Source organism: Trachinotus anak, unplaced genomic scaffold, assembly GCF_046630095.1.
Source record: "Trachinotus anak isolate AG129_WGS33_773 ecotype Australia unplaced genomic scaffold, CSIRO_AGI_Tana_v1 ptg000019l, whole genome shotgun sequence".
NCBI classification, from domain to species: Eukaryota; Metazoa; Chordata; class Actinopteri; order Carangiformes; family Carangidae; genus Trachinotus; species Trachinotus anak.
The window spans coordinates 10,868,612-10,885,123 of NW_027273870.1; the positions used below are offsets into that span (position 1 = coordinate 10,868,612).

Here is a 16,512-nt window from a genome sequence, read left to right on the forward strand (position 1 = left end):
CCTTAAACTTTTTTTAAATCATATTTTTGTCTCTTTTTAGGCAAATTAATTAGACTCAAATATGAGTGTACAAAAGTGTACAAAAAGAACAATTGCTCTTAAAGGAGCTATTTCTAAGTTTTGGTGTTGCTACATAGCTAGTGTTAGCATTAATAGCTACTTACCAGTCTAGAAGAAATGTTGTGAGTTCATTATCAAACTTCATCCTTTACTCACCAAGACCTATCTCCAGTGGCAGAAAGCAATGCCAATCTGAACTCTTGTCTCTTCTGCTGAAGTTAGCATGCTAACCGGCTAACACCATTGGGTGTATTGTAACCTCTTGTTTTGTCAGTGCAATATTGGCCGAAGCTCTTGTTGGGCGACAGTCACCGGCTCCTGTCAAGAAACCACGTTCGACGGCAGAGAAAATTTACAAATAGCCTTTTTAATGGATAGTGTAAAGGAAATCAGATATACTGATAAACAGAGTTCCACAAGGCCTAACATCTGCCGGCATGTTATTATCATATGTGTATTATTAACATGATATCAATATTTAATTTTTTTAAAACAACATGGTTATTATCATGACTAACTGATCTATTATCACTGTTATAGTGAATGTGTTGGCAAACAGTGGCTCAAGCCCCTTTTCCATTGGTCAAAAAACCCACTAAGACCAACTAACATGGGCTTTTGTCTGTAATGGAAAAGGGTACAATCTGCATTCACCCCCAGGTCAAATGACTCTGCAGAAGATGCAGTGATGTAAAGACAATACTAGGGTGAACACACAAATCTTTGCCCTTTTTCCATCTTTCAGAGCACAAACACTGTAAACACACCTGTCACCTGTTCAGCAGTGCTGTTAAACCAGAAACACCGCAGCTACACCCTACACCCTGCAAGAGTGACCAAGGCGCTCAAATAATTTAAAAAACATACAATCAACCATCGAAGTGTTTCATACGGAGGCTTCGACACTTACAGGAGCTCCAACCGGGGGATGAGAATCTTCACGGCAGCTAACAGCTCATTCTTTCTCCTTTGTGTCTGTGTGTGTGCTGTGTAACTGCATGTGATGAAATCCCTGTAGTTGTGTGTGTCCCGGCCCTCAATGAAAAACAAACTCGTCTGGCAATGTAAAAGGTGTTAATCGCCTTTTGTAGTGGGTTCACCTGTGATTAAAAACCCTGTTTATACCTGCTAATTTTGGTGCAAAAAGGGTATTATTTACACATCTAGCAGACACAGAGAAACATTAGCATTCATTTAGAGTAATGTTTCTTTCCAACAATATTAACTCTTTTTAACTCTGCTTTAAACCAATTTCTGAGAAAAGTATCTGGCCTTTTTTCAACGTTTCCTCTCTAGGTAGTTGCTCTCCGCTGTTTAGTGCTGGATAGGTAGTGTACCGTGGGTTTCAGAGCTTTCTTGCAGTAAACAGCTGTCTGTCACAGCTGGAAATTGTTTTGATGAGAGAAGAAGTGTGGGCTGGAAAACTAAAACAATGAGCAAAAGTGGCCGCTTTTGCTAACCATAGTAAAGAGAAACTGCAGTCGGGTGATAATTCTCTTTGGCTTTGTCACTACACGACCTGACACATTTGATCCATATTCAAAGAGAAAGCTGCACTGTACAAATATGTGCAGCTGTAAAATGCTTGAAAATTAAACCATGTTCACTTACAAAATAATTCTGATTATAGGGCCTCATCTGTATTTTACCAACCTTTCTCTTTCTGTTTCTCTCTGAAGGCGCTGGTGCGACTCCCCCCTCAGATTTCTCAGAGTGAGGAGGTGCTTCGTTTCTTTGAGACGAAGGCTGAGGACATCAATCCCCCAGTGGAGTGAGTGTCACATAGTGTACATGCCAAACACACAAACACTTGTACAGATACACATGTAAAGAGTCATCGGGTTGCAGATTTATGTGTTGCTGTCCTGTAGAGACACCATCTTTACTTTGGTGGCAGAGTCAAACTAAACCCAGTTTAACTGACTGTGAAAATGTGGAAGGTTGGTAATGCCCCCCGCCACCACCAATGGATAATAGTAGCCCCCACAAAAATAGTCTCAAATAGTTTTGAGGACGGACGTGAAATTGCTGTATGGTGATTAAATGACACTGTTATGACCAGTAGCTTACAGCGGCTGATCCTAGCTTAGCTTAGCAAACTTCAGATGGTATGGTTTTGTACAGTAACTGACAATATCAGTTTACTGACTTTACAGCACTTCTCTACCTGTGTTTCTGTTACACCCTGTTTTAGCACGTCACAGATGTTGAACAAAGAACTCCAGCGCACTCTCCTGTGCACCTGCAATGAGAAAAATGTATTAAAAAAAATGCTTAATTAAGTTCTGTATACTGAAACATTATGAATACATTTAAAAAAAGGTCCTGAAGTTCTGTACACTGAAACATTGTTGATTTGATTCTTACTGCAAGTGTACAAGACAGTGTCCAACGCTTCTTTGCTCAGCTTCTGTCAGCCCCTGGTTTTCTCTGATGCACTTGGAGATTCACAGGTTCGCAAAAGTTGCACCTCTTCCAGCATGACATAGATAAAATAAAACAGTCAACACTCACAGTTGATGTTTTCTGCTTGTGGTTCTGTTCCACTTGCTCCTATTCAGGCTACCTAATGAGGATGTCTTAGAAGCAACTGACTCAAGAGAATCATCAGAAATGAAGGGAAATTCAGTGTGTGACTATCCTGTAATCACAACATGTAGCTGCTATTCAACAAAAGTTGCACTTTCAGCCCTAGCTAGTGCAACTTTTCAGAATTAGTTTACTCATGATTATATATTTACAACTTGTTATCCATGATTTCTTCCTTCTTCCATCGCATTAGGTTTTTTTAGTGACTTGGGGCTGCACAGGCTTGTGGATTTTGCTCTCTGTTTTTCCAGAGGTGAAGCTTATTAAGCTCATTTTGGTGATTTGCAGATAAAATTATTTTTCTTAACTGCCCATATAACAATAGCTCCAGTTGCATTTTGATGACTATATTTCAACATGTAGCTGGTTCTGCAGGATCTTCTAGACGTGTTTCAGGGCTGTACAGAAACATCTGAAAATGTAAGTTCTTCTCATGAATTACCACATCATTGCACAGATGCCACCACAGTAATGATGGTGTGTTTACGTTTGCCTACAGTCCGACAGATACACATGAATTCACACGTAGACGCACACACATGCAAACAATGTATAAACTTTCCCATACACTTCCCATTACATGCACAACATGCAAACACAATGTTCATGATGAATTTAATCACTTTGTTGACTGATGAAGTTACTCACAACAGCTCAGCTGTTGTTGACACACCAAGCACACCAGCCACAGCACCTGTGCATCATCCTCTAAATGTCAGCTTCTGTTTGCATGTTATTGTTTCACACCAAATCCCAGAAATACTGCATGACTGTACAGCAGCTAAGCTCATTACCTCTCTGTCTGTTCTCACGTTCTAGTCTATTCCCAAATCAGCTCTTTCTCTCCGAGTTTGTTAAAACCTCTTACCAGGCCAGGCGGGGGGACAGAGAGAGGAGTTGATGGATGTGAGGGTGGGAGGAGGAGAATGACTTGTTTCATAGCAGGAGATAGCCCCTTTGGGTAGATTTTAATTAGAGAACACACTCTCCTCTCCAAACCTCAAATGCCAGTATCGTACGATTCATTTGTAATGTCTTCTTGTATGCACCGAGATAGCTGTACCCGAGACGCCGCAACTCAGTTCTCTTGTTAGACTCAGGCTATGTCTTTTTTGTATTTTAATTACTCCTCTCCTCTCCTCTCCTCTCCTCTCCTCTCCTCTCCTCTCCTCTCCTCTCCTCTCCTCTCCTCTCCTCTCCTCTCCTCTCCAGGCGGTGTTTAGTGACCTCTGCCTGTCAGTATTTTTCAACACAACATAACAGAGTATCTCCTCCTCTCCCTTCCTCTCTCCTCGAATTCTTTGTATCTAGCTCAGCCTCATAAATTTAAGTATGTTTAATTGACAACAGCTCAAGGTTACACACACCACCGCCAACGCAATCATCTTTGATCAAGAGCTATGGTTTCCTCGCTGTCCATACAGCTTACCATCTTTTCCATCCCTTTCTATAAACATCATTCCATCACTCATCACCACTCTCTCTCTCACCCTCTCTCTGTCTCTGTACACACTAGTGTATTCTGGTGCATAAAGAAATGGCATTAATCGTCTTGTCAAGAGTTGTGGGAGATGAAGTCATACATGAGGAGCATAATGAAGTGTGCACACCCTGCCCTCACCACTCACAGTCTTTTAGCCCCATTTGTGTGATACACACAGTTTTGCAATCATTTAAAATACTTCAAACATCATTTCAGTAGATAAAATGAAACAGATGTGAATGTTACAGAAATTCACCATAGAAAATGCTCGTTCAAGGATACCACCAAAGACGTTTGCTACACGGCCTCAAAATTAGACTGGTAGAAATACAGAGAAGTCCTGTATTCACTGAAAGTACAGTCCGATGTACGTGTATATTTCAGTGTATATTTACATTGTGGTTGGTTGAGATATCCTGATTCTTATACCCTTTTACAGCAATATTAACAGGTATAAGTGGGTTTGCCTTTCGGTTTGGGCTGTGGACATACACACCACCGCAGGGATTTCATCAAATGCCGTTACAGAGCACACACACAGAAACAGAGGAGAAAGAATGAGCTGTTAGCTGCAGGTTGGTGCTCCTGTAAAAGTGTCGGAGCCTCTGTGTGAGACGCTTTGATTGGTGACCGCGTTTTTTTAAAAACTTATTTCAGGGCTGCAGCTCACTCTTTCATCCCATTGTAACTGTGGATTTTCTGGTTTAACAGCACCATGCTGGACAGGTGACAGGTGTGTTTACAGTCTTTGTGCTCTAAAAGATGGAAAATGGGCAAAAATTAGCGTGTTCACTGGGTATTGTGTTTACAGCACTGCTGATTGGAGCTGGAGCCGATAAATACCTGCATCTACTGCAGAGTCATATGACCCAGCTGTGAACGCTGATTGTAGCCTTTCCTATTGCCAACAAAAGCCCAATCTTAACGGGTCTTAGTGGGGTTTGGACCAGTGGAAAAGGGACATTGGGCAAGGCAGATGATGAAAAAAGCCCTGCTTTGAACACTATAGTGTGGGGCATGTTGTTTCATATACTGACAAGACAATGAAATAAGATCGAGGAAGTCCAGTTGCATCAAAGCTTAAGCTTAAAAGCTTATTTGATGCCGTAACACAGCACAGTGTTTTTTTAATACTCACAGACAGGATTTTACAACTCTGGAAAGTTATCATGACGGCAACTGTGCTCACGTTACAAAATAATCCACCAGTAATGTGCACTTGCATGTATGTGATAGGGCATTGCAGCGCCTGGCGTCATGTTTATGTCACACAAGGATCTGATTCTCCCACCACTGCAAATAGAACCTCTGCAACAGGGTTGTGTCATATCAGGCTTAAAACAAACTACATAATATACTATTGGCAGTCAGCAGATTGATATGTTTTCAAAGCTGCATGAAAAAACCAAAGGAGCTCCAAAAAGCAAAACCCGTGCCAGAGCTGCAGGTATATCAGCTAAACAAAAAAACATTGATAGTCTACTATGACATGACCAAGACATGTCAGACTATGAAAAACTACATGGGATAAAATGTAAAAGAGTCTTGTGCCTGCTGCTCTTTTTTATTCTAGATTTCCTATGTCTGTTGGTTTTTTTGGGATGACATTGTACCATCTGATGAGGCTTTAATTGGCCAAGACAAGTGAGCACAGGTAGTAACACAGACTGAGAAAATATAGAGATTATTGTCCAACAGCAAAGTGCTTTTCTAACACAGTCTTTAAAAGACAGAACAAAACTGATCCTGTTCTTCATGTTACTGCAGCAGAGTGGATGTGTGGTGAAAGTAAATGTTGTCATTGTGGAGATCTCAGCCTGAGGAACGGCTGTACTCCAGTCAACTTCAGATCAAATGGAGCCAGAACCTCCTCTGTCTCTGCTGGACCCCTGAAGACTTTCACTCTGTCTTAATAAAAGAAGAGAATACTCAGGGGAGTGGACAGCCCATAAAGAAAAAGACTGCTCAGTTAATGGTTAGTAAGATGTCATGATCCAGAGGACTCGACTTGTGTCACGGCTAAATTGAATGGGTTCCTTTCGTTCCCTACCCACAATGCATCTGCTAAATTAAAATGAATCACGGGGGAGTTCAGGAATGAGATTGGCCATTGATTTAAAGCTGTGATTGGAGAGTGTGTGTTAGCAGTGTGTGGGGTTTTTTTTATGCTTGTGTGCAAGTACACGTGTGTCCTAAGTGCTGTGGAGGAAGAGAAGTGTTTCGAAACCCTGAGAAGGATGGACTACTAAGAATAATATTAATCTATCATGGTTTGTGTGTGTGTGTGTGTGTGTGTGTGTGTGTGTGTGAGAGTGTGAGAGAGTGTGTGAGTGTGAGTGAGTGAGTGAGTGAGTGAGGTGAAGTGTGTGTGTATGTGTGTCCTGTCAGCTCATCTATTACATCCAAGTGACATGATATTGACTTCTTACCCCACACATGCCCTCTTTGCTCTTTATGTTTTTGTGTGTGTGTTGTTATGTAGAACTTAGTGAATCTTGATAAAGTCTTGATAAAATGTTTTTAACCACCTAACATAATTTGAGGAATTTCATATTATCTGCCAATAATGAGTCCTGATATGATGGCAATGATGGTGAACAAATTATGCAGGTATTTCGGTTGATGGTTTTAACCCATTTAAACTCTAAATGCACTTAAACAAGTTGTTTTTCCATGTGGAGAAAGACCATCTATATATGATTCGCACTACAGAGCTGGACCACTCATAGATTTAGTTTCCCAATTCAATGTCCACTCAGCTTTCACCTGTATCATATGGTCTTCATCAGTAAATGAAATAAAGGTAAGCGTACTTTAACTCAACAAGGAGTGAAATAATAACAGATACTGAGCTCCATGACAGCTTATCAGACTCCATCCTCAGATGAACACTGGGTGACATGGTTGAAAGCAGAAAAAGCTTTCAGGTGGTGAGTTGGGACTGTTTTGTCAAAACTATTACTTCCAATAACTTTATTGTTCTTTCACAAAATAACCATGTAAACAACCGGTAAATGTATGATAAATGTGTCTCACAAATTCGAAATACATAATAGAGTGAAAAATGTGACAGTGTGTGAAGTCAAACGTAACCGCAGTAAAACAAAACATTAAAAACCACAATTCGCCATATAGATAGTATCCGACCATATTACTCCTGCTGAAAGTAGCTGCTTCTTCAAATCTATGACGGGCTGCCAGAAGGTGGTGATAATCTCCGGATACTCGGAACAGTCTGCATTTATCTCCTTTTCCACTTTTCCTCTTACCCTGCATAATAGGACATCATTTTGATGAGTCGACATCATTCCCTAGCAAGCGCTAATTAGGAAGCGGTTGGATGGCATCAAATTCCACTTTGAACCACAGTTCCCGAAAGCAGAACAAGAGAATTGTGGAAAGCTGCTAATAAGTAAAACTTCCAGCTTTGGCTATGTACTCTCATCTTGTCGATTGTCGACTTTGCCTGATTTCTCAACTCCAAGGGAAATGCAAAGACTTTCAGGGACATGATTATGTTTTTCCCCCGATGTGAACGAGTAACAGAATATGAAAATCCTTCATTCCTCCTTGTGTAAACCGACTAAGCTGTTTAGCAATCACTGAAAAAGTAGTTAAAGGTCCCATATTTAACACTTTTCCAGTGTTTTATTTGAAGTGTTGATATCCATAAGAAGATATATTTGTGGTTATAAGAACCGAAAACCATCTGAATGTAGTTTTACATCTCCTCTCTCAGGCTGACCTCTGGAGCTCTAGTAACAATAGGTTGGTGAGCCAGTCAGAGGAGAGTCTCTGAACCTCTCCTCTGATTGGGTGACTGTTTTCAGGGTGATCGAATGAAAGTATTGCAGATTTCAGGTAAACACTAAGAGAAACCAAATCCTGCAAGGTTGGATGGTGGGTCCAGGTGGCCTGGGCTTGGGGCATGGCTGAGAGCGCAGACTGCTTTGTTGTGACATCACTGTAAAGCGGCTGCTCCATCCCCTTTTCATCCTAATCCTCAACATTATCAGAGTTTTGTTTTTATTTATTTTTCAGGTTTTGATTATTCAATACATTGGTTCTGAGATAAGGTTTATTATTGTTTGCAGGTTTGTTATTTTGGAAGGGTTAGCCCACTTTGCATATTTTCAGTTGTCTGTCTAGGATAGTGGGATAGATCAGCTCAATCATGTAGAGGTGATACAGGTGGGCATCATTAGTTCCTCTTAGTAGTGAGGGACTGGGCATGTCTAGTGTGTAGGAAGATAGGTAACACTATTCTGCAGTTGATGACAGCGGGACAAACCTTGTGCATGATGAATTATTTCTTTTGTAGATTGGGGATTATCAGCAGTAACAGGAACAGTAACCGTGTGTAGCAGTTATGTGGGATTTGGTATGCTTGGGGAGTATTGGTTTAGCTCACCCCCATACTTACCTGGGCAGGTGGTGTGCTCCAACTAGGTGAGAAGGAGAAAGTAATAGGCCATTCAGTGGTCAATAGAAGAGAGACAGAGTAGGTGGCAGCTTGCTGTCAGTATGTAGATATAGTATGTTTTTGTGAATAAAAATATCACTTTTGAGAGCACCCTTCGGCCTGTTGACCTATTTACTGGAACATCCCTTTTAAAGTTTCCAGCACCCAAACACCATCATCTGCCCTTTATATGGGGTAGTAGTACCACAATCACAAAGTTAGAGATGTCCTAATGCTTCATTAATGCTCAGTTTCTAAATACCGACTGTGTGCATTTCTCTGTGGACTGATTGCTTTGGTACTTTCACAGTATTAATATAGAACCTAGACCTGCAGTATAATCAAGAAAGACATGGAAGTCTTTATACAATATGGGACCTTTAAAGTCCACATGATGTAAATTTTGTCATATGTATGTGGACGTGCCTAAGATGTGGACACTGTGAACACCTTGCTTAGACTTATCTTTGTTAAACTACTTTTTATTTATTCATTTCAATTTTTCTCTATGCTTCATGGTGTTTTTACTCTTCTAACTGTAAGTGTGTATTTTATGTCTGACTTGTTTTTTATTGTGAAGCACTCTCTGCTGAATGAATAAACTTACTCTCTTTCTTCCTTTCCGCTTCCCCTGTCTCTTTCCTTTTTCCTAACACTTTTCTTTCCATCTTGTACTCATCCTGTTCTCTCCGTTGTCCATGAGTTATGAAGCATCCCTCCCTCGCTCCTCCTCCCCTCCTGGCCTCCCACCTCCATCTTTCTACTCCCAGTCATCTGTCCGTTCCACTCTGTCTGCTGTGAGTAGGAGACAGGCGACAGACTCACTCAACCTTAATGGATAAGCTGCTCCGTTCACCTCACAATTAGGATCAATAGCACTCACTGGAGACTGCACAGCACAACATGAGCAGTGTACACCACCGGCCTCAATGGGGTTAAACACGTTCAGTGTGTCAGAGTGGTGAGGAGAGGTCAGCTGAGCGTGTGGCCTGTGGGAGGTCTTCTGTGCATGTGTGTGTACATGTATGTCCTCTCATGTGTGAGCACTGATCAAGCAGTTGTACACTTGCAATTACATTTCAAAATGTTTGTGTTCTTATCCAAAGAGAGGCAGCAGGAGAATAGTTGAGTGTTTTTTTTTTTTCTTTTTTTCCCAGGACTAAATTAGTCTTGCTTGTGTGGAGTTGGTGTCAGGTTGTTTCAGTGCACCTCCTGTCTGTCTCTGTTCTACAGTTGACTCAATTTTTTTCTCCCACCATCATCTTACATGGATGCACTCATTCCCTCCCCCATTGCCCAACCGACGCGGTCTCTGACTCACTTGCATTCTCCTCCTCTCACACTTACTCACAGGGTGTTGTCAAGGTGGGGTTCGGCTTGCTACAGTAATAGCTCTGGGAGGACTGGGCTACTCATAAGTGTGATAAATAGAGCAGGCCAGGACAGCTGAAGCTAACAGGCTGATGAAATGTGTCCACTTTATCACCTCCCTGAAAAAGAGGAAGCAGAGGATGAATATGGGAGTGGGGTCTCTAAGGAGAAGAGGAGGTCAAAGTCAGGGGAGTGCAAGGCCAAGAGTGCATGACCATCCCTTGATATCTCTGACAAGCTACAAAGGCTTAACAATCATCAATATAAGAGGCAGCAGATGCAGCATATTGGCATTTAGGTTAAAGGTGTACAGTCTGACCTCGGCATCAGGCTTATGACCAGGTCGAACTGTGACGTCTTATTTCTTATACTCCCTCTATAAACAGAAATTGTGCCTTGACAACAGCCACTGTGCTCCCGCTCCACAATGTAAGATTGAATTGTCGGACTATGATCAGATTAGAAAAAAAGGAGCCGTGTGCCTTGCAGTGCAGCACAGGAATCAATCCCATCAATCAAAGCTCAGAAAAGCACACAGACCCTGAGTAGACCCCACTGTCAGCTACAGTTTCCTCTCCTCTCTGCCTGTGTGTGAGTGATGTTGACCCCTGTCTGCGGAGCACTGTACTGCACCTCAGTGGCCAGTGGGACTCTGAGCTGATGTCATTCTTGTGCAATCGGCTCTTCCTTTTTGAAGTTAAGTAACCTTGATGTTTAATGTATTTTGAATGGACCCTCAGCTGGATCTCTGGCATTTTTGTTTTTTATTTTTGATGCGCTCAAATCTCTTGCAGTGCAAGAGCCTGACATCCAAGGACAGAGTTTAACATTGCAGCTTTCGGACAAAAAACATTCTTTGTGTTATATGCACTTGTAGACATTTTAGACACTTTCAAACACATGGAAATTGCCCAGTGAACTGCTCTACAATGTAGCTTCTTTGTGGTGCCATAGGCCAATGGTTCCCAATCTCTGGGTTTGGGCCCCCAAAACGAGTTGTGTGATTAATCTAAGGTGTCTAATCTAAAATTTATTCAAATGAAAGAGTCTGTCGATGAGAAATGAGTATTTTGTGTTACTGTCCTTGTACTGCAGCTTAATAAAGAATCTATATCCTTTTATCTAAATATACAAGAATATTTTGCCATAGTGGAGCTCTGATAGACTGTTTGTGTTGAGAATAAGATGAAAATCATGAAGTACCTTGAGGATAATGATATGACAGACATGAGGTTGGTTAAAGAATCATGATGCTGATTTATGGTTACTTGTGGATTAATGGTCCAGCCCTAAAAGAGACACTGCCTGAGGAAACACAAAGAGGAATTTGTTGATAAAAACACTATATACCCACTTGACATATTTGCTGCTGAAAGCTCATCTAAGCTTTGGTTGAACTTAAGAACACAGTTTTGATCAGAACAAGAGCCAATCACTTACACTGGAGTCACGTTAAGAAGGGATCTGTTTCACAGCCAGTATGAACAGTATGAACAATTGCAGCAACTAATAATCTTTTACTGTATATATGTATTGATCAGACATAGGTGACAAATGTGAACCTATTTCCTACTGGGTCACATGCAGAAAATGTTTGGAACCACTGCTGCATCATCATCAAACTCACTGCAGAAATATAAGGAAATACAGCTTTCCACCCAACCACCTTATCTCTAATTCTACTCTCCAATATCTCTCCACATGGTGGCATACTTCACAATACAAACAAATACTAATGGAGTTCACTGCACCCGCGCCTGCTGTATCCGGTTCAGCCACTGGTCCAGTCTCGCGTCCCTTCCCCAGGGTTTCCCTTCTCCGCTATAAATGCATCCACTGTCTGGTCACATACTCAACTATCTCTCTTTTTCTCTCTCTCTTTCTGTATTTATGTCCATTTTGGCCCCTTGGTCTTCCTGTGTGAGATGTATTTCCACTGAATGGAATTTCTCACCCCTCCAAAGCTTCCTAGACTACCCCCCTTCCACCTCCCCACCCTGTCCCTTTTCCCCTTTTTGTGAGATGTTACTTTTTTTCCTTCTCTTACTTAGCATTTTTTTTCCTGCATCTTGCATTTTATTGAGTCAATTTGCATGGGATGTGGGCCATGATTTGTTTTATCTGTCTGAACCCGTGGTAGGCAAAAATATAACTATCAGTCTAAACGGTATTATCTGTCCTCTGCAGACCATAACGTTGACAAATTTCTCTATTAATATGCGCATACTGCATTTCAGCCATGATGAAAATATTGGCCACTGTCCTCCATAGGCTACTATAGAGTTAGACATGGGTGATGTTATCATCATTCATCATGCCCCCTCACAACCCTCTCCATGAATAACAATAAGGATCGACCTTGGCTTGTGCCTGGAGGAGAGAGATGCTGCAAGATTATCAGATTATTACTGGGATAAGTCATGAACTTGTGTGATTGGTCAGTTTTTGAGCTCTGGGCAGGGAATTGCTTAAGTAGCAGGGTTATCCCTGGTGACGGGGTGAAGACAGATTTGGTGTTTTTGGGCTAATTAGAAATAAGTGTGTGATAATGTGTTTAGTGAGGGTTGAGCATTGGGTCGTATGTCCTGTTCCCATATGTCCACTTCTGCCACTGATAATGACATGAAGCCTTTACTTAACTTGTACAAACCACTGTACAAATTTTCAACCTTATTTCTATGTATGTATCATAGGTTGATATTCTTGTTGACACCATGTACACTTGTCTGTACTCTCAGAGAAAGGCTCTATTCACTAGCCCAAGTTACCAAGCGAGGTCATCTGGAGCTTTATTTAGGATTTGGATGTAGGTTTAACATGAGTTTGAGATGGAAAAATATTTATTGTATGAAGGCAGAAAAAACATGCTATTTATCACTATTTATCACATATAAAGGCTTGGATTGGAAAAAGAGGGTATGCAGCCTTTGTCTGGTGGACAAATACCACATTTTGTTTAAATCTAATCTAAAAGGCAGGGGTAACTGAGGGTAATTTGGGCTCCTGAGGGTCTTAGACTAGGTAGGCCAGTGGGTAGCAAGATTAGGACTCAGGTCCAGATTTGGTGACACCTAGGGATGAACTGGGATGTGGGGTGGAGGGACGAGGCAAGGGAGAGAGAGAGAGAGAGAGAGATAAAGAGAGAGAGGCTTAGGCAATAATCTCTGTGTTTATATATTGGTCTTGCAGATGAGCCTAGCAGGGAGCCATTAAGAGTCATTAACTTTAATACATTACGCTAATACTTGTAAACACACTGATTAGCACTTTTTCTGCCAACCTACTCATATACTATATTAGTGAATCCATTGCCATCATGGGCCAGTTTTTACATATAAAACGTTGCCAAAGTTTATCTATATAGTAATAATACTACTAGACTGGCAAGCAAGTACAGTGGGGTCCATGCACCAAATATGACTCAGAGCGGCTCACTAATTATGTTTATGATAATGTCATGCTTTTACATATGAAGAATTTGTTTGGGTGTTCTTTTTTCTTTTTGCAGTAAAGTTCTATTCTATACTGAGTCTCTAACTAAACTGAAGCTCTTTTAATAGGGAGAGAGTCCTATGTAAACCCAAATGGCAAGTGAACATTTACATTATTCATTTGGTAGACACTTTTATCCAAAGCAACTTACAAGTGAGGGACATCACTAAAGCTTCAGTGTGGTTGGAAACCTTGGTAGGTTACTAGTTACTAAGTACTACATCTATTTAATGAGTACAAGGAGATCAAGTAAAGAGGTGCACCTAAAGTGCATTCTACCTTTAAACACATTTCTCTGTATGTAGATAGCAACAGAACTATTGAATTATGGTTAGTGATTTTCTTTAAGAAAATGCAACTAACAACCTCATTTTGTTCATAAAGTTGACATAATCCTAGTTCAGCAGAACTATGTGCTATATATATCTATATATATATATAGATATATATAGATATATATCTATATATATATACAAAAGCAATGCTTTGCTTACTGTACATTGTACCTTGGCATGTGACAAATAAAACTTTGAACTGCTTGTGGCTTCATCACTCATACCTGAAATATAAAATACAAAAATATAATTATATATATTATATGAAACTTAAAATACCAAAGTATATATTATAAACCCTTCACCCCAGCAATAGGCAAGGCAAGGCAAGTTTATTTATATAGCACCATTCAGACACAAAGCAATTGAAAGTGCTTTACAGAGGCACGGAATTACATTAAAAATTTTACATTATGATGACATTAAAATAGCATTTAAAGACAATTAAAACTAATTTTAATGTATAAAAATATTTGGAATATCAAGCTTGCATAATATCGTATAATGTGATATTTGGGCTGGACTGTACAGTGATATAAAATTTTGGCTATTGTCCGCGCCTAGTAGATACTACCTGAGGAATACATGATGTTACACAGCAAAATGCATAATTAACTCAGTGTCATGTATGTAATTGTGTGAATTTGAGGAATCAAATGTTCTGTATACATTCATGATCAACTAGTTTAAAATGCCGTCACTAACATTTCTGTAGTCAGTTGAGTACTGCTGACTTTCCTGACCCCTACACAACATGGCCTGCCTCAGGATACTCACTCACATCTGTTTTAGCTTGACAATCAATGTCGAGAGCTCGAAGCTGTGGAACTGATAAGACATGCATGGAGGTGCTCCTGCTTCATGGAGCTGTGGTCAGTGAATACACTGTGACAAAATGTCAGAATGTGATGAAAAGTGCGTTGAAATGTCTGTGTTCTTTTGTATGCAACTGGCCCATCTGTTGACGTTTCTGTTCAGGGTATACATACCTTTCTCACCATGTCTGACAGATTTATACACATTTTAATTGCATGTTTGTGCATCAGTACTCAAAGTCTGTCTTTGCAAAACATTTGTCAGCAGTTTTATTTAAACACAGGAAAACAGATTTTGTTTGTCACAGTGGCATCACACTAGATACCAGGGCACATAGCAGTTTAACAGGTCTTGAACTCATTTGGATGATATTGATGAGAGCATGAAAATTTCACTGGCAAATCATTTCAAGACTCTCCACACTGGAAGTGTACTTAAAGACTGTCTTTTGCAAAAACTGCTGTCTAAACTAAACTACCAAATACTGTCACTACGACCAGAGTAGCAATACCTTGAAAATCTACCTAGCCACATAAGATACCCTTTTCTCCACCACTGCAGTGTCTTCATGTTGCCTTTTCCCCATCCTCCTCTTGACACCTCTAGGAGACGTACGAAAAGAGTTGGCAGCCGGAGCCGGTTGCTCAGCCCTTGAGGGAAGTGTTTGACTTCAGTCTCTGTGACTCGGGTCACTGGTTGGAGTCTGTACCCTGTGTTTCCGTTCTCCCTCCTCATCCTCCCACCTTCTCTCTGTATTTTGCCCCACTCTGCTCCTCCTCTGTGCCCTAATGCTTTGCAGATGCTTCCAAAAACCATACCTCTAAAAATAAAGCCAATAGCAAGCTGCACTACTGTTATGTCCTTATTTAATGTTAAATGTTAGCTGTTTAGCTTACAAGCCAGAAATGTCTCTTTGTTTTTACTTTTTTACTTTGTCATAGAAGTAGTGTCTTCTCTTGTTCAAAACATTTGGTGCTAATTAGCTGGAACGGTAATGAGCTAGCATGGCTAATGGACCTTTGTGTTGACTAATATTTGCCTCCTGAGCTGTTTTAGTGGGCTAATGTCATGTAGGTATGTTGATCTAAAGCCCTTTGTGAATGCGTAATGCTAACAACCACCCACACGTGCTATAAGCTAACCTTTATTTTGACCTGCTTTCCATGACAACAGTAAAAGCACATGCTATTGATCCAATCAGCAGCCACTCTGTGTGAGGATTAACAAAGGGCTTCAGCAGCTGTATCCTCGCGACTGTGTGTGATCATTTATTAAGAACAATTAACCCCAGAGAATCAAATACAGCACAGCTTTGGTTTAGGCGTACACTTGAAGGCTGAGTGATTTGTATAAACATATACAGTTGGACCACAAAAGTGCTTATGCTTCTGCCTTTCTCCTGACTGGGACTTGTTTATAGAGCTTCGAGGTCGTGTTTGCCTTTCAAACCATGCACAGCATGAATAGTTTAACAGGCTCCCTGGGAGTTGGCTATAGCAAAGTACTTTTCATGCTGCTGTTGTTTTCCTCCAAACAAAACTCATTCATTGGCCCCTGTCCTCACCTCCTTGATAAGTTACAACCAGCCATTTCCTGGGTCCAGCACTTACACCTATTGTACTGTCATTCTGTGAAGATCACTAACCATTTTCACAGTTAACCCAGCAGGCATCCAACATCCATTTAAAACTGCGTTTGGAGTTTGGCTGATGAAAGGGCAATCCTCTGACACGTTGCGTCACTTGTATTTTGATTAACTGTCATAAAAAACAGGCTTTTCCCTTTATTCATGCCAGTGTTAGTAAACTAGACAGACAACCCGGTTTATAAAGGGGAAAATAGTCTGCTTGTTGCTGTAAAGGCTGTGGCCTCTTGACCAGATGACCTGAATGCCTGCTGCCCTG

The 16,512-nt window shown here is 40.8% G+C and overlaps 1 protein-coding gene across 6 annotated transcripts in view; it reads left to right on the top strand.

Annotated features, from left to right (window-relative positions):
• sh3pxd2aa (SH3 and PX domains 2Aa) overlaps positions 1 to 16,512 on the top strand; it is a 117,343-nt gene that overhangs the window by 40,093 nt on the left and 60,738 nt on the right. For all 6 annotated transcript variants that reach the window (XM_071504706.1, XM_071504707.1, XM_071504708.1 and 3 more), the window contains one exon: positions 1,740 to 1,831. In XM_071504706.1, coding sequence (XP_071360807.1) covers positions 1,740 to 1,831 — 92 coding nt within the window. The remainder of the gene's footprint in view (positions 1 to 1,739; positions 1,832 to 16,512) is intronic.